The sequence below is a fragment of the Phocoena sinus genome, chromosome 5 (genome assembly GCF_008692025.1).
Source record: "Phocoena sinus isolate mPhoSin1 chromosome 5, mPhoSin1.pri, whole genome shotgun sequence".
In the NCBI taxonomy this organism is placed as follows: Eukaryota; Metazoa; Chordata; class Mammalia; order Artiodactyla; family Phocoenidae; genus Phocoena; species Phocoena sinus.
The window spans coordinates 31953364-31977585 of NC_045767.1; the positions used below are offsets into that span (position 1 = coordinate 31953364).

The following is a 24222-nucleotide window of genomic DNA, read 5'->3' on the forward strand; positions in this document are numbered from 1 at the left end:
GCATTTCCTTCTGCAAAGGCAGTCGCCCTGCATCGAGGCTTCAAGAGCACAGAATTCAAGGGAAAGGGGCAAACCAAGCCCAGGATTTCCTGTCAGGCCAGGGTTATCCCAGGCTGTTACAGCAGGGCTAGATTGTCCGAAGAGATTAGTAATTGAGTTTCTTAATCTAGGGTTTGTACTGGGATGGGTGGATGGATGGGGTGGCAGGGAGCACGTGATCATCCATAAAACCCCTGCAAATACAGGCAAAACCGGTGTGCGTGTGTTTGGGGGAGAGAGTCTAAGGTTTCATTAGCTTCTCAGAGGGGCCGTTGACCCCAAAAAAGTTAAGAACCTCAGTTCTGGAGGAGGACTGACCCCCCGCACTATATGTTCAGCTTTTCCCGAGGTGACCAAGGAGCATCTAAAAGCTTAGATGGAGCATCTTCACAAGCCCATTTCCATGTTGTGTTCACCCCTTCTACAGCTATAGGTAAACTTCCTCAAACCAAAGGATCCTTATCCACAAGGAGTTGATGAGGTGCTCTTCTAAGTTGATGGTGTTCTGGGGGCTTACAGAGAGCCCAGAGGGTGGTCCCAGCCTGAGCTGGACTTGTGGTATAAGCAGACGCTCTGCTTCTCTCCTGCCATGTCTTCCTTATTGGGCTCACCTCTTCCCCACCCCCGCCCTTTAGGAAGCCTCAGCATGAACAGAGGAAGGAGCAGGAGCCCAAGAGACCTCACATCAAGAAGCCTCTGAATGCCTTTATGTTATACATGAAAGAAATGAGAGCGAATGTCGTAGCTGAGTGCACCCTAAAGGAAAGTGCCGCTATCAACCAGATTCTAGGCAGAAGGGTAAGTAGTGGGATGGTATGTAGATGTTCATGGTAACCACGGAACTTCTTCGGTAACATCTGCCCAAATGCACTTACATGCCAGGTAGTCCTAGAATCATTGTATAGTCACCAGCCACCGCCATTTGGGGAGTAACAGAGAGAGCACGACAGCCTTTAGGAGGAGTAAATGATACAATGCCTTGTAAGCAACTGAGATGGTACCCGGCACATAGAAAACTTCCTGAAAATGATAACTATTTGTCCTATTATCATTCTTTAAACAGATATGTCTGGAGTGTCTTTTAGGCACCAGGCACTGTGGTAGGCATTAGGTAATTATTGCTGAATAATATAGATGTAGTGCTCACCCTCGGAAAGCTTGAAGTTTTGTGACAGGATACAGATATTAGACGAATAATTACCCAGTATATATATAATTAAAATTGTGATAAATATTGTAGGAAGAGCAAGGATCTGAGAAAGAACCACAGGGTGGCTGGGGAAGGGCCCACTGAGAACGTAGTTGAGGCCTGAGAGCTGCCTGGAGTTAGCCATGTGATGAACGGGGTGAGGTGAAGCTGTCTGTGTGTGTGTCCGAGTGCGTGTGCGTGCGTTGCGTGCGTGTGCGTGCACGCTCTGAAGCAGGAAACCACTTAGCCCACCCAGGGGGCTACAGAAAGGCCTGCGGGACCAGCCACGCTTCTGGGTGAACCCTGTCAAGCACATGTGGTCGGCTGCACCTTGCAAGACATAAGCAGATCATTCCACCTCGAAGCTTTAAATGGAAGAATTGGCACAGGCCTGAGAAGTCTTTCTAGACAATTGCTCTCTGATTCTTAACGTGTACATGGGCCAGGGTTCTCGACTGCCTCTCTTTTTGTTGTTGTTGTTGCTTCTTTCACCCACGCAAAGATATTTTTCTGAGCACCTGTCATGTACCAGGACCTGGACTTACAGCTAGGACAGACACTCTTAGATTTCTTTGTCCAGCCACCAGCCCAGAGGCTAGTCAAGTCCTTCCCAGTACTTTTCTCAGGATTGAAATGGGTTTAGTTGGGTATCTGACGGGTGGGTGGTGGAGAACATTTGAATTTTTCTAATTCAAATTGCATTTTTCTGTAATTACATTGTAATTTTAGAAATGCTTCATCTTAACTTGTTGATGCTCTTCATATATGTGTGGTAGCTTATTTATTTTTTTTTAATTTATTTATTTTTGGCTGCGTTGGGTCTTCATTGCTGCGTGCGGCAATGCGGGGGCTACTCTTCGTTGCGGTGCGCGGGGCTTCTCATTGCGGTGGCTTCTCTTGTTGTGGAGCACGGGCTCTAGGCGCGTGGGCTTCAGTAGTTGTGGCACGAGGGCTCAGTAGTTGTGGCTCATGGGATCTAGAGCATAGGCTCTTTAGCTGTGGTGCACAGGCTCAGTTGCTCTGGGGCACGTAGGATCTTCCCGGATCTGGGATCGAACCCGTGTCTCCTGTGTTGCCAGGTGGATTCTTGACCACTGAGCCACCAGGAATGTCCCGGTAGCTTCTTAAAATATGACCCTGTGTATTTGTTTTTGCAACCTCTCAAGAAATTCATGATTTGCAAATGAACATTCAGTAGGAGGGTCTTGACAACCTTTGTGAGACCTAGAGATCATGTTTTAGCTGCTGTTGATAATTTTTGTCATGTTTGTTACAAACCTAATACATTTCAGCATTCATAACAGAAAACATTTAGGAGATTACCAGTCCACGTGAGGAAGCAGATGGAGGAAAGCAGGCGTTCTTGTATTATCGATTCCTGTTGGAGAGCATAAAAATGCAGTAATTTCCAATCTGCAAGACACCAGGGTTTCAGGGGTGGGATGCAGTGGTAGATTATAGCTCTTTTGGTGCCCTGTGTACAGTACTCTATCTCCCTGTGGATTCTTAAACACTTAATAACAATAATTACAATGATTTCCAAAGCCAGATCGTAGCAGATGCGTGATTCCCATCATTTTTTGAAGAATTCCTCCTTGAAAGCTTAAAGGCTGATGACCATTTTCCCTGACCCTTTAAAAGAAGAAATCAGAGGAAAAGACGGGTTCTTATTTCCGCTTGTGTAAAACTCTTAGATTTTTTTGTTTGTTTGTTTGTTTCTTTTTTGAGTTAAAGGCCCATGGTCCTCCAGTGGGAATTATTTTCCTGCTCTATAGAGTTAAGAATATATGAACGTATGCTTCCTATTTTTAATGCACATTTCCAACAGTTGCTACTTTCTCAGCTCCCTTAACAATCCCCAGATCAGAGCATGTGTCCTAAAGGATGGTTCTCATTTAAGGTCTCTCTCTGTTTTTAATTTGGACACCTGTTTCTATTTATAGGTCTCTGAGATCTTTGATTAAGATCAGGTTTTCTATCCTTTCATAACTCTGCCTCTGGCAGGGTAGTCCTTGCGAGTTCTTTAAAGTTCCCAGCTTTAAAATCATGAAGTTTTACATTGGGATAATTAGAATTCTTAATAGTGGGCCTGAAATTCATCCTAGAACATTTGATCTTCTGCTTTTTATTCACTTCTACTGTATTTCTAGCATAGAAATGTTCATTCATATGAATGCATTAAAGTTTTCTACTTCGTATTCTAAATAATAATAACACAAATATTACTTTAAAATAAGCCTTTCGTTTTCAGACCTTCCAGGCTACTAAAGGAAGTCCAGTTATTGCATATTTATTGTCAGAATGTCTCTTCAAATTAAATGGGTATTTTCCCAAACACTTGGTGAATCTTTCAGTAAGCAGAAGAGATGGAAAAGCATTTTTAGTCAGTTGTGTTTCAGAAATTCCTGTAAAGAAAGATCATCTTTCTAGTCTGCATCCGACTTTATTCTTGTTTCCAGTGCAAAACTTTAATACATAGTTTCACCTACTGTTTTACTCCGGTAAATGATGTTTCATTTGTGAGTAAAGTTTGTGAATTCGAAATAATATCAAGGAACTAAAAGGAATCTAAGGTAAGCAAGTAAACAGTTTAGTTTGTGGTCTGCTTTTTTTTTCTCCTTGAACTTTGCTGTTTTGTTAGCTGGGGTCTTGTCAACCTAAGTTTCCTGCTGTAACTGAAAAATGCGTGCTTGTTTATTAACTGCTTGTTTTGGGTAGAAGACCCAACCTCCATACGTATTTGGGAGATAAGTTCTATTCACAATGCCAGATTTTCTCAGCAAGTTATAAAACTGCCATAAATTACATAAAATTATACTTTAAATTATTTAAGCTTTTTTATACTATAAAATATATTTACAAATAACTATATTTATAAAAAAGATATCTTTATCCTGACATACTGCAGTAGGATGAGAGAGATTATTTGTCAAATGAATAAACAGATGTACAAAGTAAGACTTCTATCCTTACCTTTTTTCCTCTTAGTCTCTTTTGTTTTGTTCCTTTTTGATAACACTTTGCCTCTTACTGATCATGTTAGCACCAGAACTGTCTAAACACTAATGATCAGTCTCTTTTAAAAAAAAGTGTAGGCCGATCTTTTCCGCTGTGCCCAGTTCGGCTTTTTCTCCCTGTGAAGGTCTCGAGGTCAGTACCTCAGGTTTAGAAAAGCTGTCAGTTGACAGAGGCGGTGTGACTTTTCCTGCCTGAACTTCCACTGCTCCCCAGACGTGCCTCCTTAGGCTCCACTTGACTAACTGTGATTACTCTGCTAGTACAAAGAATTGTGTCTCAGGTAACTTTTCCCAGGTGTTTGGGGGTTTTTTTGTTTTTTTTTTTTTCCTGCCACCTCCCAATCTCCTCTCCCCCCTCCGCCCTTTTTTTTTTTTTTAAAAAAGAAAAGCATATTTCCTGATTTGCCTTTAGACTCAGGCCAAGTCCCGCTGTGTCATGCATCTTAACTTTACACTCTGCACGTGTAAAGCAATTAAAAATGAAATCATCTGCTCTATCCAGCACAGAGGCCCTGGCCTTCAGGGGGCTTTTCAAAGGAAATGGAATTGGTTGCCTTGCCTGTAAGCCCCACAGCCTCTGGACGGGAGGGTGGATGGGAGGATGGAAGGAGGCCGAAGGTGCTTTAGTGCTCTCCTTGAGATCAGGTTCTCGTTCTTCTAACAGGCAAGAGCAGCAGGTGTTCGTTTTCTTGAGGAGAGCATCCCTGCCATGCTCTGGGGACTGCATCCTAACCACTGGATCGCTGTCCTGGAGGGCAGCCTTTTCTCGCTCACCAGCCTCTCTCCCTCACTCCTTCCTTTCCCCCAATCCAGTCACACCTTTCTTTTCTTTTTGTCTTATCACTTAAAAAAACAAGAACAGGGTAATTAAAATCAATATGCAGGGTAGAGGTGAATGAGAAAGAATCGCCCAGCCTTTAAGGGGAAGTTAGCGAAATGGGAAGCGACATACCCTAGAGCTGGGAGCCCTGGACTGGGAGCCGGGCTCACTCAGAGCGTGTGAGCGTGCATGTGGCTGTGCAGTGCTGTGGCGTCGGGTCCACCGCCTCTGTGCCGTCACCTCCAGCCAGTGGGTTCCCCAAAGTGCAGCCAGTTCTCCTGGGACGTTCTGGCAACAGATCCTGGCATTTGGGAAGTAGGGGGACGAACTTGGAAACTGCTCCCTGGGGGCCTGGGGTAAGTTGTGTGCAAACACACACAAAGTGCCGGTACAGGCTGCTAAAAATCCCAAACAGCACCTTGCCTGCATAAACTCTTCTGCTCTGTATTATAAATAAATATATGTTACCTAAAGGGAAGTGGAAATTTTGCAGGGTGTCAGCTGCTACGTTCCCCAGATTAGATCCTACGGTCTCAAAGTCTAGATGGCAAAATAAACTTAGGTCATGCTCCTTGTTTTCCATCCGAAGGAAGCTAAAAAACACAGCCATAAAGTGTGCATGTTTGATTACACAGCGTTATCTGTATTCTCCCTGCGGACAATTAGTGTTTAAATAAGTGTGAGGGGAGGGTGAAGAGACTGAGACAGACTGACTTTTGATGTCTTGCTTTATAGACAGGATCATATGATGAAGGTTTCAGATTCCTCACATGACAGAGTGGGAGAGTGCATGGGAGGTGAGGATATATCTGTGGAAATTACTTCATTTTGCATAAATAAATGGTGCTTGGGGCTCAGATGTCAGAATGTGCTGCAAACTATGAAAAAGGGCTAAGGTGGGTGTTGAGGTTCACCAGTGAATGTTCTCTTTAATTTGTATTGGAGAAGAGGAAGGCTGGGTGACAGGCCATTGCACTTTGGATACTTTGACAGGTTTCATGTCACATGAGAACAGAATAGAGAAATCAAAGTTTGAGTCTCACTCCAGCCACCGAACTCTAGATGGATTTCTGCAACACGTGGTCTTCTGCCATTTAAAAATAAATCGAAGCTTAAATGCTTAATGTTTTCATTCTTCAGTGTCTGAAATATGAAACATATAATACTGTCGCTGTTTTGCTTTCACTTGATTTTTTCCCCCTTCCCCTTTCTTTTTCAGTGGCATGCCCTCTCTCGTGAAGAGCAGGCTAAATATTATGAATTAGCGCGGAAGGAAAGACAGCTACATATGCAGCTCTATCCAGGCTGGTCTGCAAGAGACAATTATGTAAGCACTTTATGCACACCAACGGCTCTCTCCTCTCACTCGTTCTCCCTCTGTGTTGCTCTCGTGAAGGAAATGTGTTGTAGAGTGTATCTAATGCTGGCACCGTTCTCTGTTTTTGAAAGTTAATGAACTTTATAATAAAGATTTCATGGATACATTCCATTCTGAAAGCTTTGTGCTGTCAGGTTTTTTTTGGCTATATGCTAATGAAATTTTTAAGTAAAATTTTTTAAATCGAAGAAAACCTTATCATTAAAATGTTGATGAAAAAGATTTTTTTTTGTTTTGGTTTGGTTTTTTCTTTTTTTTTTTTTTTTTTTTTGGTGGTACTCGGGCCTCTCACTGTTGTGGCCTCTCCCGTTGCGGAGCACAGGCTCCGGACGCGCAGGCCCAGTGGCCGTGGCTCACGGGCTCAGCCGCTGCGCGGCACGTGGGATCTTCCCGGACCGGGGCACGAACCCACGTCCCCTGCATCGGCAGGCAGACTCCCAACCACCGCGCCACCAGGGAAGCCTGAAAAAGATTTTTTTAAAAGCATATAATCTCATCATGTGAAGGCAGCATTAGTAATAACTAGTTACACTACCTTCCGGTATTTTTTCTGTGCGTATCTTTTTTTTTTTTAACATCTTTATTGGAGTATAATTGCTTTTTACAGCGGTGTGTTGTGCATAGCTTTTTATCTTTTACGTGGATATGTGTGGGTGGGTGGCTGTGTATTACATACGCTCTTGCATCATGCTCCTTGCTCTTCTCTGTAATCAGCATTCTTCTGTTACAGCCTAGTGTTTCTGTATATCACTTTTCACACGTATACAGTATTTCACTGAGTGAATGTCACAATTTACTTAACCATTTTTTCCCTGCTTTTCAGACATTGGCTATTGTTTTGTTAATAATTGGAAATTATCCTGCAGTGGATTGTTTTAGGACTTATTTCTACAGGATAGACTCACAGTAGTGAAATTGTAGTGAAACACTAGTGAAATTGCTGAGTACAGATTATAAATATTTTAAAGCCTCTTGATATGTACTGTCAGATGTCTTTCCAAAATGGATTGTGTTATTTTACACTTCTTACAAACAATATATTCCAGTGACTGTTTTGCACAGACTAATTAAAACTGGGTAAAAAAACCATTTTTTTGTTCGTTTCATATTAACGTACCCTGATGCCTATTATATATTTTATTCAGATGGAGTAGGTATTATCATATTTTTAAGCTGTACTAATTTCATTGGGAAAAAAATACCTCATTTATATTACCAATTATTTTATTACTTCAGAGTTTGAATACCTTACTCATGTAGTCTTGATACAGCAAAAACTACTGAGAAAGACTATTATAAGTGATATTAGTTGTATCCTGTTTTATAGAGGGGAATGATTTTGATTACTTAAGCTCTTAATTTAAAAATTTGAAGATCATTTTCATGTTTCTTGTGAGACAAGCATTCAGAGTGCCCACTAGGACAGACTTCACATTAAATGGAATTGTCCTGTTTTAAAAGGCCGAGGCACTATGGAGAACAGTATGGAGGCTCCTTAAAAAACTAGAAACAGAACTACCATATGACCCAGCAATCTCACTACTGGGCATATACCCTGAGAAAACCATAATTCAAAAAGACACATGCACCCCAGTGTTCACTGCAGCACTATTTACAATAGCCAGGACATGGAAGCAACCTAAGTGTCCATGGACAGATGAATGGATAAAGAAGATGTGACACACATATATAATGGAATACTACCCAGACATAAAAAGAAATGAAACTGAGTTATTTGTAGTGAGGTGGATGGACCTAGAGACTGTCATACAGAGTGAAGTAAGTCAGAAAGAGAAAAACAAATACTGTATGCTAACACATATATATGGAACCTAGAAAAAAAAAATGGTTCTGAAGAACCTAGGGGCAGGACAGGAATAAAGACACAAATGTAGAGAATGGACTTGAGGACACGGGGAGGGGGAAGGGTAAGCTGGGATGAAGTGAGAGAGTGGCAGGGACATATATACGCTACCAAATGTAAAAACGATAGCTAGTGGGAAGCAGCCGCATAGCACGGGGAGATCAGCTCGGTGCTTTGTGACCACCTAGAGGGTGGGATAGGGAGGGAGGGCAGGAGGGAGACGCAAGAGGGAGGGGATATGGGGATATATGTATGCATATAGCTGATTCACTTTGTTATACAGCAGAAACACACCATTGTAAAGCAATTATACTCCAATAAAGATGTTAAATAAATACATAAATAAATAAATAAATAAAAATTTTTTTTAAAAAATAGGGCGAGGGTGAAGCCATGAATCAATATGTAAATCAGTGTGTGGCCAGTGTGTGGCCAAGTCACTACTGGTCAGGATTTGGAGCTTAAACATTGGATACAACTATGACATAGGAAGTAAGAGTCCTCCTTTCATGACTTGGGAGCAGCAGCTTCATCATCTCTCCTGAACTGTTGTCCTGATTGTTTTAAATAACTACTTGGGTTGGCCAAAATGTTCGTTTGGGTTGTACTGTAAGGTGCTATGGAAAAACGCTAATGCACTCTTTGGCCAGCGCAGTGCTATATGCCAATGGTCAAGAGCTGTCTTAAATGCTTTTCGTGTTATTTTCTAGTCCTTCTGATAATCCTGTGGCATCAACAGTATTATTGTATTTTACAGATGAGGGAAATTAAATTGTCAGGAGGTTCGGTAATTGGTCCAGGGCCAGGTAGTGGCTAAGCTACCAGGGACACCCAGGTCCCCCAGACTTCACAGTCTATGCCATTTCCCTCCTCCTCCAGGTGGACCAGCTCAGTCTTCCAGGACCTTTTTAGGAAGCCTGCTTTAGTTGAAGACTTTTCTCCCTGAACTGGGCTTCCATCCTCTGGGCCGTAATTAGTATTTTCTGGATAGAGCCTTCGTGATGCCCTTTAAGTGGGAAGATCAGTCCCCCACCTAAGGGGTTTCAGAAGTGTCCTCCTCTAACCCCGTCCTGGATCTCTTTTGGATGTGGTTGGCCTTATAGCGGGGAGTGGCCTTCCTTCTTTGACCTCTGGGAGAGCTTTGCTGTGCTGTGACTTTGCATAGACTTAGTGTTGCGTGTTGACTGTCTGTTTTTTTTTGAAGTGTAGTTGACTTACAGTGTTAATTTCTGCTGTACAGCAAAGTGATTCAGTTATACATATATATATATTATTTTTCATATTCTTTTCCATTACGGTTTATCACAGGATACTGAATATAGCTCCCTGTGCTATACAGTAGGACCTTGTTGTTTATCCATCCTGTATATAATAGTTTGTATCTGCTCATCCCAAATTCCCAGTCCATCCCTTCCCCATCGCCCCCTCCCCCTTGGCAACCAAAAGTCTGTTGTCTATGTCTGTGAGTCTGTTTCCATTTCATAGATATATGTTCATTTGTGTTGTATTTTATTTTTTTTCAAACTCATCCTTTTTATTTATTTATTTATTTTTGTTTTATACTGGAGTATAGTTGAGTTACAGTGTTGTGTTAGTTTCAGGTGTACAGCAAAGTGATTCACTTATACATAGATCTATTCTTTTTCAGATTCTTTTCCCATATGTTACTGCACAGTATTGAGTAGAGTTCCTTGTGCTATACAGTAGGTCCTTGTTGCTTATCTATTTTATATATAGAAGTGTGTATATTGTTAATCCCAACCTCCTGATTTATGTGTGTTGTATTTTAGATTCCACATATATGAATGATATCATGTCTTTGAGTGAAGTTTCTGTTTCTGATCCTTAAGGAGTGAGTTTCCACTTTTAAAAAGAGATAAAAGAAACACACGTTCTCTCCCTCTTGCTCTCTCCCCTCTTCTCCATGTGGAGAGACGGGAAGAGAGTAGTTTTAAAGAAAACCGGTGTTATGTGAATTTACCTTTAAAGATTTTCCTCTGCGCAACTTTTAAAGGAAATTGTTTGCGTAACTTGATTTTAGGATCTCTTTGAATGAAGGGGAAGCCCAGCTTTGTTACTTAAAATGTCTATAACAATCAAAATAAGCCTATTAATTACTAAGGCAAACAGAAGTAAGTCAAGTGGTATCACTTTAGCTAAAGATATTATAGTATTCTTTTTTTTTTTTTTTTTTTTTTTTTTTTTTTGGGTTACGGGGGCCTCTCACTGCTGTGGCCTCTCCCGCTGCGGAGGACAGGCCCCGGACGCGCAGGCTCAGCGGCCATGGCCCACGGGCCCAGCCGCTCCGCGGCATGCGGGATCCTCCCAGACCGGGGCACGAACCCGCGTCCCCTGCATCGGCAGGCGGACTCTCAACCACTGCGCCACCAGGGAAGCCCATAGTATTCTTAAAATAAGAGTACAGGAATACAGTCTAAATAAGATGCATGCCCTGTATCTTAGCATTTCATTGTCAGAATGATATCCTGATGCTCACTGCAATCATATTAAATATATATCTCAAAGACTTAATATCAAGTTGTCCTATTCTATGGCATTGTAGATTTTATAACTTCAGTTTGTTTTTATAACTTTCATGTTTTCATAAATCAGTGCACATATTTTCTTAGGTGTATTATTTATATTATTAGAGCTTTTAAATGTGGTGCTTAAAACCCAAGTACTATATATGATTTTAATGAAAATTTTATATGTGTTTACTACACATGAATTTTTGTTTTTGTGTTAAGCTGATATGAATACATCCAAACTCCTTAGGTCCTTTTGTCTACCATAAATGTAAGTTCTCTTGAAGCACTGATGTATACCTAGAATATAGTACAGGTTATTTCACAAAGCAACATCAGTCCAACATGTCAGGGCACGGTCGCATGTTCTAGGCACGTGCTAGGCATGTGCTGGGTGGCAGAGATGTGCTGCGACTTGGGCGGTGCTCGTGTGAGCCGATAGCCATGTGGCTGAGGGGTCCAGGGCCACAGCCCCTCATGACACCTGTGCGGAGTTACGTTATGGTGGTGAGCTCTGCCTGGGGCTGACGTCGGGGGGCGGGGTGGGGTGGGGTGGAGTGGCGGGGGAGAGAAGGGTCCTGGACAAGACGACACCCGAGGTGAGTCTTAAAGGGCAAATGGGAGCTAGGAGACGGTGAGGAAGAAGGCTCCAGACACAGGAAACAACTTTATTACACCTTCTGGAAACCACAGTCGTTGCATTTGAAAGGGAGCTAGCAGATGCCCCTGTCCACCCTCCTCCTCCTGGAGCACCGTAATCTTCTGAAAGAAGACTCCATTAGTTTTGATATGCCGTTTCCCCAGGTCACTAATATCTGTTGTTTGCCTTAGTGTTTGTGAGGTTAGTTTCAGTCCACCTTCTGAAGATATAAAGCCTCAGTGGTCGGGTCATGTGACATGAAGAAAAACTATCGAGGTGCATAAAAATAGATACTTTTATATATTCACACAATATACTCAGTATAATCTTATGGTTTTATTTTTTTGTGAATGTGATTATTACAGCAGGCATACTGGATGTGATAGGTGTCCTATGACACGTATTTGAAAAGACCATCCTAATCCAGGTTGGTCATTTACTATTCATATAAATCAAATACATGCTGTGTCTATGCCCTATTACAGTTATTTTTTGAGGGGAAAGTAATTATGAAGAAAAACAGAAAATTAAACTACTACCAGAGGGACCTAAAATTATAAATTTGTGATTAAGATGATTTTGAAACGTATTTTAAATTGCAGGCATATTCACGTTATTGTGTTTGTTTTAGGAAGCAGGGTCCTTAACTGCCATAAATAAGTCTTTAAAATTACCTTCTAAATTTTCTCAGGTTCTAGCTTACCCTTCTACTGCTGTCTTCAGTTACATCTTGTCTGTGCCATGGGAGCTGAGGGGCCTCAGTTAACATTGTGGATTTTTAATTAGATGGTGGAATTCACAGTGAGGAAGATTTGTCATCGACACTACCAGAAGTGGGTCCTAAGTGTGGGGCTTAGCAGTAAAAGCGGGGCCTCCTTATGAAGCGGGCTTTCCTTGAAGGTGGGCGGGGGGCGGAGGGGTCTGTGGCCACAGCCCTAGGACATCATCATCCTGTGTGTGTGTGTGTGTGTGTGTGTGTGTGTGTGTGTGTGTGTGTGACCACTGCTTACATCAGTACGGTACTGATGACATTAAATGCGAAGCTACAGAGGTCGCAGATAAGAATTTCTTTCTCTTGCCCTGTTTCTAGGTACAGAAGGTAAAGAGAGAGAGAATGAGGCATCTTGATCTCTTGGTTGACGGCCTGCTGGTCCTTTTGTATCACGTTCACCCGTGTGTTCACAGTACAGTCTATAACATGAACTTGTACCTGTCTTCTTCCAGGGTAAGAAAAAGAAGAGGAAGAGAGAGAAGCTCCAGGAATCTACATCAGGTAGGCGCCATGTGACTTTCCAGCCAATTCTCGTGCTTCTGACAAGCACCTTTTAAAGTAGTCTGCATCTTTCTACATGCTGCTTTATTCTTCAGCTATAACGTATGATTCTTGAACTCTGCTTTTCTTCCTGAGATTCTTTCAAAATGTTTGAAAGACCTTTCTTTTAAATGTGACTATGGGAAGGTACACCTAAAAAGCTCTTGCAAACCCTGTCACCTGGATTCCTGGTTGCTAACTGTGGTTGTTTTTAAGGTTTTGTTTTTGCTTTTGTTGTCTGTGCTCTCTTTTCTTTAACACTTCTGTTCTTCTATTTGCAAAACTCCTTACAATACAGTTTTTTATCACTCTCTGATATGCTACCTTATATCCCCTTGAGAATCCTTTCTATGGTTTGGGGTTATTTAAAGATATAAAACATGATGATAGGGTTTATCTTTCGTGTACATTAATTCAAGGCATCGATCAGTGAGGTCCAGTTTATTTCCCCTTTTCTTTCATAAAAGATAAGGCCTCTACTTGTACGGCACAAATAAAACTGGCTGGTATAAGAACCATAAAAAAATAAAGCAAACAGGTCCACATTATATTGTAGCTACTACGTATTTGGAATGTACAAAAACCTCTTCAATAAAAATTTGTTAAAGACACAATTTTCTGCAGGTACAGGTCCAAGAATGACAGCTGCCTACATCTGAAACATGGTAAGAACGACTCTCTGGTCCTACTGCTGACGTTAGTTATAAACAGAGGCACTTGCTTGTGAATCTTCTTGCTTATACTGATGCCATTCAGCGTTGCTCCTTTAAAGAGGAAAGACCACCAAAATCAAATTAGTGCTTTAAAACATCTGATGGTTTTTATACCGGCTCTGGATTTGCAATATAGTATGTGTCTCTCTCTTCTCTTCTTCCCCTTTTTGCCCCTTTAATCTTTCTCTGTTCCCTTTCCCCTAACTCTTGTCAGCCATTCCTTACTGACCAGTGGCAAATCTGCCTGCTTCAGAAACAAACAAATAACAAAACCCGGCAAAATGCCATCTTACTCTGCAAACCCAAGGGCTGCACTGGAGGAGCTCAGGCTGGCCCAGGACCTGGAAGGTTTTGTGGTATAGAGACTTTTTCTCAGTTGAGATGATATATAGAGGCTTAAAAAGTAATGTATTGTTTCTAGTGAGAAAGAGAGGGATGCTTCATTTTACCTGTTAATTTAAAAATGTGGCATGGGGACTTATTAACTGTATTCTCTCAAGTTCTTTATTGGTAGCCATTGCTAGATCTCACTCTCATCTTTATAGGTGATATTTATTTCATTTCTTTTTATTGCAGTTATTTGATTTTTGACCACTTGACCACCATCCCTGGCGGGAACCTGGCTTTGTAAATTGCCTCCGTCTTTGCTAGGCTTTGAGTTCACAGTGTGTCTACACTGCGACAGTTCTTCTCAGAGGCGCTCCCTTTGACTCTGTTCTCTCTAGGAACCCCCATCCCAGTCCCGTCAGCTCTATCTTTTGGGTCTGTCTCGAGTCTTTCCTCTCACACTCAGCAGTTTCACAGCCCCAGCTCAGGTGCTCAGACTTGCCATCTGGATTATTGTAATAAGCCTTTGGATAATTTTCCTGCCTCCAGACTTCCTTTCTGCCAGTTCATCCTCTGTGTTGCTCCCAGAGGGATCGGCTGAAACACAAACGGATTGTGTCACTTCCCGACTTACAAACGCTCAGTGCTCCCCACTGTCTGAGGGACGCAGTGCAGACCACGTCAGTGTGGATCTGCGTCTCCCCTGTCCTGGGGGGGTTCCACTCTCTGACCCGCCTCACCTCCAACCATGCGTCTTGGGCTCAGTCCAAACAAAATTATTTGCCGTCCCTGAGACAGATGGAGGCCGCGGCACGTGCTGTCCCTGTGCTTGGAAAGCCCGTTTCCTCTGCCTGAGGGTGGTGTTTCTTAGGAGAAGAGCATTAGCCTGCGGGTCACTTCATTCTTGACTAGAACCAGATGACCGCTTAATCTTTCAGAACTCAAATTTCAGCAGACCTTCCCAGGGGAATCTGCAGAGATTGGGGTACCAAATAGGTATGAATTTCACATCAGCTGTTTGCCCCGGCAATCTGCGTGAGCTTTTTAATCTTCATTTTCCTCCGCTGTAAAATGGGAACAATAACCGCCACCCGCTAGGGTTCTTTGTTTATCGTATGTGGCCTCCCTCCCTCCCTAGGCGCCACCCCAAAGACCTAATGCAGCTGCCTTCTCCTCTGTGAAACTTTCCTCATCTTTATTCACGTTCCCCAGGTTCTTCAAAATGTCATCATTGTTGTTTTACGGTATCAAAAGTCTTCTAAACTAGCGCTGAGTGGTAGGCTTTTCTCCAGCTGACAAGAAGATCAGCCCTTCATACAGGTGACCAAACAAGGTATCAGAAAAATAATGTCTCAGATGATGTTCATATTTAATTCAACTTAACGGCTATTAATTGATGACCTCTTCTGAGCTGGCCCCCCAGCTTGGTTATAGGAGCACAGGCTCTGCCCCCAGGTGCTCATGGCATCATAGTTCAGAAGTAATTTTAGTAGCAAGCACAGGCTCTTGTACTTCTTCTTTGCGTGTTTTTAGAAGAATATTGTCCTTTTAATGACTAAACACTTAGGTATGGACAGCAGCGCTTTTTATGCTCTGCCTCGAAACAGAAAACCCTGATAAGCATACCATGCTAAGGACCAACATTCGCTGATTTTACCGTGTCCTCTGTTTGCACCAAAATCTTTAATGCTATTTCTATTAAAAATCATGCAGAAATGTATTTCTCTGCTTCACACTTTGATACTTGGTTTTCAATCCTTAATGATTAACCTTATGTAGTATTTTAAATTAGACGATTAGGCTGAATGCATTTTTGTCCTAGAATGTATGCCAAATATCTCTTTTTAAAATAATGTTACAGTGATCATGGTGTTTTCTTGTCACTTAACTCGTTTTTCTAAAGGTGTGTCCCCTCTGCCCTGTCCCAGAAAAACACAACAAAGTCTCCCCCCCTCCCCGCAAGAAAAATATTTTCACCAGCGACCAGTGAGGCTCCCGTCGGCTGGGCTGCACTTAATCAGTGTCTCCAGTGTTCCTCTCCCCTCTCGTTGCTGGATCAGTCATGCAGCCTTTGAAGTTCTGTCCTCCCCACTATCCTGTTGTAGAGAGCGGCACTGGCAGTCATCTGATAAGAATTACTAAGCAGAGAGAAGGTCAGATTTGCATTCATAAAGATTTCCGCAAATTAGGAATGATACTATCCCTACCGTTTCCCCATCCCCTTCTTTGTTTTAGGAATTCAGAAACTTCTATCTGTGTAGTAGTTGACTTGTTTAGTCATTATTCCGCATTTAATGAGCACTTTATAAATGCCAGTTAGCTCCATAATACTGGAAATACAGTATCGAACGAGGCTCAGAAGCTCCCCGCTCTGTACTGCTTACATCTCGGGGACAGCAGTTGATTTAAAGCAAACAGGAAAGTGTAAGCGCTATAATAAAAATAAGACAGGGAGTGACTTGAGGGTCGGCTTTGGCTTGAAGATTATGAAAGGCCCTTCTGAGGAGGTGACACTCAGTAATAACCAGCTGTTTTCCCTGGAGGGGTATTGTGTGTATTGTTCTAAACGAAAGACCAGGCCAACAGAACACCCTGTTGTAGAAAGAGCTTAGACTAGACCAGGAGTGAGGCCACACGGGCTCTCACATTAGCCCTCCCTGTGCTGTATGGCCCCGGGGCAGTAGGTGTAAGCTGGAGACTGGTTCCTCCGCACAAGTGAAAGGGGCGCTTTGCTGGCCTCTACGCACCCGGCCGCATCAGGTCCCAACGTCCTGGTCTGCTTTGTGCTTCCGCGGGCTGCACTGCCTCCCAGTGTTAGTAAAGGGACTCGGGTCTCTTTTTTGTTTACTAATTTGTCGTCCTCATTCTAGGTCTGAGTGGCTCTGTATAACTATAAGGCACCTGTATGATCTTGAAAACGACTTGTCCACGATGTGCTTGCTCTTCAATTCCTGTATAGATCACTTCCTGCCTATCCTCCCCCTCCACAGGATGAGTGCCCAGAAGCACTGCCTCTAGTTTGGGGCTTTGCTTCTCTACTGATGCCGTCACGTGGCTCCTTGTTTGCCAGACTTCAGTCCCGCTAGTGCTGGCTCCACCTTATAAAAAAGCCGAAGACAGCTGAAATGTTTGATTAGACTTGTTCCTGCACATAGTGTCCGTGAAAGCTCACAGGACTTGCTTTCAGTTCTGAAGGGAAGTTCTAAAGTCACGGCCCTCCCTGCAGGAAGGTAAAGCTAACGGAGCGCAGTGCCCAGACAGGGAGGATGCCGTTGACTCCAACGTGAAGAGACTTTTGAGAGGGTTTCTTTCTGCACAGCGAAACTTAACAATCCTGCTGCCCTTGAAGGAAATTCCTATTAGATCACTGAGCTTAGACAATCCATGGTGTAGCTCAAATGCTAGGGAACTCTCAGTACTCTGAACTAGAGTGGGACAGCGGACTATAAGGAAAAGACCCCACCCATCAGGAAAGGACTCCTCTGTGAACACAAAAGCCCTCTGAAAACTTGTTTCTGTTCCTTGAAAGACATGAGTTTCACTTAATACTTTCTCATTTCCCAATGGTGGGAAATGCCATTGCAATTGCTTCATATACCCAGCTGTGTCCCCATCTCCCTGTGAGTTTCCACTTTTGTGTATTCTATAAGAATATTCACTCTGGTGAAATCAAGTTGAAACAAAGAACTTAGCATTAACCCAGTGTCAACACCTTGCAGCAGACTTTAGGATTATTGGAAACGGGATCCTTAAAAGACATCCCTCCAAGTTGGAGGTGATCCCCAAGCTGTGGGATCATTCAGGAAATCCAGATTCATCCTTAGCTTTTTTAACTAACTTGCCACTTGTGGGAGCTGGGAGCCCAGGGCCTCAGGCAGTGAGACTTACACACGTTCTCCTGTGATGGCCAATATCATAAAATGCCAATTGTTTATTTATTCATTCTGCCAACATCCAGTGAGGCCTGTTCCTGCAAGCCAGAGCTGCTCTAGGCAGTGGGGTTACTTGCCAAGCGGACCCTGTCCGTTACCAGAGGCGCTCCCAGTTTAAGAGGATGCAGACGTACAAATGGATAATTATAAAATAATACGTTTTACGCTACCAAGGAAGTGCCTACAGTGCAGTGTGTAAAAACAAAGATGACGGAAATCAGAGCGAGCTCAAGGAAGGCCTCCTGCAGTAGGTAACACTTGCGTGCCCAGTCATGGGGGAATTCTTGAGTTTGACAGAACAATGATCGAGTTGCTTTCTTTGAGTTTCCAGTATATTGGTGCACGTTTCATTTGGAATATGTAACGTCAAGAGTTTGTCAGAAGTCAGAGATTATCATCAAATACTGAACTTCCCTTTCTTCCTGACTTGATCAAGATTCATAAAGAATTAAAGAAGCAGAGAATTCGAATTTTTGAAAAGCTGGAGAGAATTACCATTCTGAGTTTACTAACTTAAAAACTTAACTTTACAGGTTGGTTTACTAATATTTACTTTAGCAAAACACAAAAAGTCCACTATCTTAAAGTTATATAGATTGAAAAGATACTCTTATGATATTTCAGTGTATTTCATTTGATTATATAACGTCAAAGGTCTAGTTTAAAAGTAGAAACAAGCTATCTTTTTTTTAAAAGCAAAAAATCTCTGGTTAAACGCACTCAGAGATACATACAGGCACTCACATACAGACATACTTCTTCTGGACACTATGATTTTAGCCTTGGCATAATCTTCAGCTTGTACACTTGCTGAACTGAGAAATTAGTATATATTTTTTTACTAAATAAAAACATTCGCCTTTATTTCCCTGGTGCCAAGAGGTGTGTGGGAGAAGTAATTTCTAGTATAATATAGAATGCAATAGTTAATTGTGCAGCGCTTGGATTTACATCTTTAAAAAAATTGTCTCTAGGGCTTCCCTGGTGGCGCAGTGGTTGAGAGTCCGCCTGCCGAGGCAGGGGACGCGGGCTCGTGCCCCGGTCCGGGAAGATCCCACATGCCGCGGAGCGGCTGGGCCCGTGAGCCATGGCCGCTGAGCCTGTGCGTCCGGAGCCTGTGCTCCGCAGCGGGAGGGGCCGCGACAGTGAGAGGCACGCGTACCGCAAAAAAAAAAAAAAAAAAAAAAAATTGTCTCTAGCTTTCCATTATAGACTGGAGTCATGTGCAGGACTAGCGAGAGGACTGTGACCCTGAAGGTCTTCTAGGAGCGTTGTCTGAAGCTCGGGACTTAGCCCTGTCCTCTTAAGAGTCTGGGAGAGGTCTAAATATTTTCAGCAGTCTCCTTGAGAAAAACATTTATTTCGTATAGTTTTTGAAGCTCACCCTGGGGAACTTGATGCTTTTGCCTAATCTTTGCTCTGAACTCTGTTCCCTGAGTACGTATGTAGTCACCCCCATTAAGTAAGTATCAGTGAGCCTCTGGGTATTTGTTCCTAGGTTGGCATGTCTAGTTAGAAAGCAAAGCCAAGTGCTTACAAAGTAGTAAAGTTGGAAGCAGCTAGAGAAATGGTAAGGCTTGTCCAAAGTCTCAGAGAAAAATTAAGGCTTTGATAATGAGAAAGTGAAAAAACTACACCCTGTTTTCCATCCTTCATCTTTTTGTCACACGATGAGGCGCTAAGTGTGTCAGGCACTTAGCCTAGAACTGCCACTAACCACACAGGAGACGGCAGAGTTAGGAGCTCTTGGGAAGGGAGCCTCACATCCGGAGGTGGGAGACCAGCACGGCCGCCTGCACCCTGCTCAGTGCTGTCCCCAAGCTCCTCCTGAGCGTCCTCTGAGTGGTGGCCCAGCCAGTGCAGGACCTCGCCCGCCAGTTGGCCGAGCGTCTGGATCCTGATGGAAACGACCGCAGGCGCGTCATTTGTCTTGTCAGGATCGCAGGTGTGCTGTGCCTAGGACACGGAGGTCTGTCCCTGCCTGGGGTGGTAGCCTACCCGTGTTCCCCTCCTCTAACGTCTGGCTGCAAACCCCTGCGAGACGTGTCGTGAGTTAGCGGAAAACTTGTAGAGAATTCACACGGCAATGACACTGGACTGCAGGGTTCTTACTAGGGACTCCCTAGGTAAGACCATTCAGCAGGAAAATTCAGACACTGATAGCAAGGGCAGCCTTGGGCACGCTGTCTGAAACGGAGATGGCTGCCTCACGGCACCGTGTGGCTAGACCAAGCGGTGCGTGGACCGCAGGTTTTCACGTTCTAATCATTCTCCAGAATGCCTTACGCGCGCTCATGAGACGCAAGCCTTTTCATCACAAGGAGCAGAAACAGACCCCGCGAGGCTGAGTGCCTCTATTTAAGGGTGCAGGAGCGTCGTGCGGAGGCCGAGGAGAGCACTAGAAGGTGGGCTTGGAAAACCGTCCAGACGCTTCTGCTGTCTCTCATATCTGCCCCTCCCCCAAATCACATCCTCCCCTTCTGCAGATTGGCCTCCTCGGTTCTTTGATCCACGTGTCCAGAACCCCTCGAGCTCACATATTCTTACAGTACCAGTCTCCACAAGAGACAACTCTTTCAAATTCCAGAAGGGGGAACTTCCCTGGCAGTCCAGTGGTTAGGACTCTGCGCTTCCACTGCAGGGGACACAGGCTTTTGATCCCTGGTCGGGGAACTAAGATCCCACGTGCCACGTGGCCAAAAAAATAAACCAATACAAAGTCAAATTCCAGAGAAGGGACTCTGGCTAGCCCAGCTTGGGTCAAACTTCTACCCCCATCTGCAATCAACTGTGGCCACAGCAGATGGTCACACAGTACAAGACAGCTGTCGGGGGCTCACCACTCCCACCGGGGCTGTGTTGGCATTGGGATAATCAAGAGGGAGGCAGGCTGCAATCCAGCAGACGTCCACCACAGCTCACTAATAAGCTGGTGGCTGGGCCTGTTAGGTCAGCAGACAGGGTGATCTCATCTAGGCAACTGTGCATTCGTGAAGGAACTGGGAGAGGATCATACATAGGGTGAAAGCGTTTAAAATCTCTGTTGTGCTGCAGTGTCCTTCCCATCAAGTCTTTCCCCCTCTTTCTTTAATGGTCAGAAGAGCTAGAATTGTATTTAAGTTGCCTTGGGAAACAAACAGGAAACTGGACCCTGGGCTAGCAAGAGTGATCACGTGCCATGAAAAAATAGTAGACGGAGAGAAGAATAAGGCTCATTATTACAACCCTCTCAAGACACGTGGTATTTAGTATTGTTCATGGAAGCCCTATGAAATTAAGACCCATGCTATTATCCTAAGACTTCATAGAATAAAAAAATTATTTTGGACAAATTGAGTTTGAGAGAATGTTTTCTCACTGAGCCATCCAGATACTTGAGGGAAATCATCCTTCTGGATAATGGAGTTTCCCAGAGAACTCTAGGTTTACCTCTTTAAGTATCAAAACATGTAATTTTAAATTTTCACTCTTGTGAGTGCACCTCTTTCTTCACCAGAGTATGTGACAATTAAATATTTCTTACTACCTCATGCCATTATTCTACAGTGTAATGTACCATATGGTAAATGGTAACAAGGAATTGATACCATTTGACCCTTCTAGATGACCCCAAATGTTTTTTTTTTTTAAATATCTGCTCTTCTCTATTTATTGTGTCTTCTTGTTCTGTCTAGGACTGTGTACCCCTCCCCTAAAGTAGTTTTCCTTCTGATCCATTTTGTAGATTTGGGAACCAGAAAACAAAGCTTATTTGAATAATATATACATTAAAAGTAAACGGGGCCTGAGTTGGCGCATGGAGGGTGCTCTTATTAGGAAGGGTAAATATGCTTTTTTTTTTTTTTTTTTGCTTGAATTTCTTGATAACTACAGTGAGACCCTGAGCCCTTTTCACTTCCTTTTCCTCAGCTGTGTGCTTTGGGTCTGAAGCTGCCAGTCAGCAGATCCAGAGGAGTGGGGTGATCCTGCCTAGAACTACCTGTGAGCCTTAGCAAAGTCACTCTATTCTATTTGACAGAATGAGGAGGAAAAAAAATGAAAGCACCTCAAACAGTAGTGCCCGCTTTTCTGCTTAAGTCCTAAGTCAAATCTAACCCGAAGTTTTCTAAATTTTTAGATACAGTCTCTGTAAATATAATGACAAATTTTTTGTTGCCCTCTTGGGATTACTTTTCCCAGCTATCGGTGTGTTTCTGCAGACATTCTATTTGATAAGATATTTTGTAATATTTCATGAGAGATTTTCCAGAATTCTCTATTGGTCGTAATTTTCCACCGGAAGTTCTGTAAGTAGTATAAATCTTGCTTTTACCCCCTGAACATGCTGTGTGAGATTGGAACAACAGAAATGGAACTAACATTTCTGGACCACGTATCCCGTCCTGGGTGCTCTAATAGAAGCCTCTCCATTCCCGTCCTTGAGGCAGCCCTGCATGGGGAGGGATCTCTGCCCTGTTTGAAGGATGAGAAAACGTCAGTAACTTGTGCAGGGCCACGTACGTGGCTGGTGTGCAGCAGGGACAGGTTCACACCTGGCTCTGTCTCTCTAACTCAAGTCTCCACCCACTGCAGTAACCAACATTCATTGTGCCCTTTCAGATGCCAGGTACTTACCAAGCCTGTCATGTGTATTATCTCCTTTCATCCCCTCAACACACGTTATGAGGTAGAGCGACTTAACTATTTCCATTTCACAGACGAGGAAACCGGTGTGGCATGTTCAAGTAACTTGCTCAGGATAGCTCTGTCTTCAGAGCTCATGCCCAGAACCCACAACGCATTGTCACCTCCCTAGGCCCCATATACTTAGACACGTAGACTCGTACTACACGACGGCGGAAAGGAAAAACGCACAGAAGTGTGTGCTCATTCTCTTGCCTCGTTTTTAGAAGGTGACGTTAGCATTTTTAGTGCAGGAGAACTTGTAGAGAGAAAGGTGAACTGGATAAAGAATTTGGAGGTGGGTAGATGAGTCTCCATAGTTACTGTCCTCCTGAAGCACTTAAATATACAGAATTAAAATGGGTTTTGAGGGTCTCTTATTAAAAAACTTTCCTCGAGAATGTTTCGGTAGTATTCCCAGCGGAGGTGAAGGTCTAGTGGGTGAGACCTACACTGGGAGGCCCAGCCAACCGATGGTGGTGTACGTCCTCACAGGGAGACACAAAGGGCTGATCAGGAAGAGAAAACATCAGCTGCAGATGGAAACCAGAATTTCCCCCTCGAGCAATTTATCAATAGTTCCAGGCCTGCCTCAGCGTCATCTTGGCATTGCCGAAGAAGTCTGCTTTCACTGGTCACAGTTACACTTTGAATAACCATACGGAAAGGAACCGCATAGATTCAGTGACCCTGCCTCGGTCTGTATAACCTGGATCCAAGCCCGGGGCCAGTGACCCCTTGTCTCGCTGACCCCTCCCTCCCTCCTCCACGTTCTGGGAATCATCTGGTGTCAGAGCTGTGGCTGGCGACTGGGGGACTGACTGGCTTGATGCTGGGACTTCAGGACTAGCTCAGCTGCAGAAAGAGTCAGCACTAACCTTCCTAACCACGCGTTACCATCTCTTCTTTTTCTCAAATACTGGGTAGTACTTACTTTCAAAGACCTGAAGGTGGCCTTTGTGGGTTATACTTTCAATCTTAAGAGATTTAATTTTCAAAGTTACTTTCTTAGGCCCTTTGTTCTCTCACCCTGCTTTCAAACAGAGCATAGCCTCTTGGGGTGGGCAGTGGTCTAGATGGAGACCACCTCCACCTCCGCAGTGATGCTGACTAGTGATGGGCACGGCAGGCAGGTAGGCAAGGAGAAGCAAATGAGTGATAATTTAGCCCCGAGGTGTGCTGGAGAGAATGTAGGTTTAGGGCTCAAAAGCTAATCCTGCCACCTGTAGGTTGGGTGACGTTAGGCAAGGCCTTTCGCCCCTCCCGCAGCGGGATCCTTGTGTGTAAACGCGCTGAAGTCAGCGGAGCTGTCGTGATCGCATGACGTCGTGTCCCAGCGCCTGGCACAGCAGCGCTCGGCGCACGTTGTTCTTCTTCCTTCCTCCTCACCAGCTCCTGTGACCCATGGGGAACCAGGAGGCCTGGGGAATCTCCAGGGGCCCCTCACACCAGCCGCTGACAACCAGATGCCGCAGTTCTCTCTAGGACAGCAGGGCCAGACCAGCTCTGTCGCGCTCGCTTCCTGCTCTGGAAGTCTGCTCTCTGCGTCCACAGGCGCCTTTGTGCAGCGCGGGAGTTCACGCCCTGAAATGGCAGGCTTGCGTCCGATGGCCCCAAGGTGGGGCAGAAGAACTTAGGCAGTAGGCGTGAGGCGGAGTCTGCTGCTGTGAGGAGGGCGATCTTTGCAAAGCTTCATCTCTCACAGACTGATCTCTGATACTCTCCCCTCAAATTTCACATCATAACTAAAAACACTTGAACGTTTCCCACTCCTTGCTAGTAACATGTGGGAGGGGGAGGG

The 24222-nt window shown here is 43.9% G+C and overlaps 1 protein-coding gene across 10 annotated transcripts in view; it reads left to right on the forward strand.

The window, feature by feature from the left end:
* The window catches only part of LEF1 (lymphoid enhancer binding factor 1), a 118779-nt gene that overhangs the window by 90174 nt on the left and 4383 nt on the right, over nucleotides 1-24222 (forward strand). For 4 of the 10 annotated variants that reach the window (XM_032631874.1, XM_032631869.1, XM_032631878.1 and 1 more), the window contains 4 exons: nucleotides 675-837; nucleotides 6285-6392; nucleotides 12700-12748; nucleotides 13412-13452. In XM_032631874.1, the coding sequence (XP_032487765.1) occupies nucleotides 675-837; nucleotides 6285-6392; nucleotides 12700-12748; nucleotides 13412-13446 (355 nt within the window). In that variant the 3' untranslated portion in view covers nucleotides 13447-13452. The other 6 variants (XM_032631868.1, XM_032631873.1, XM_032631876.1 and 3 more) reach the window with 3 other exon arrangements.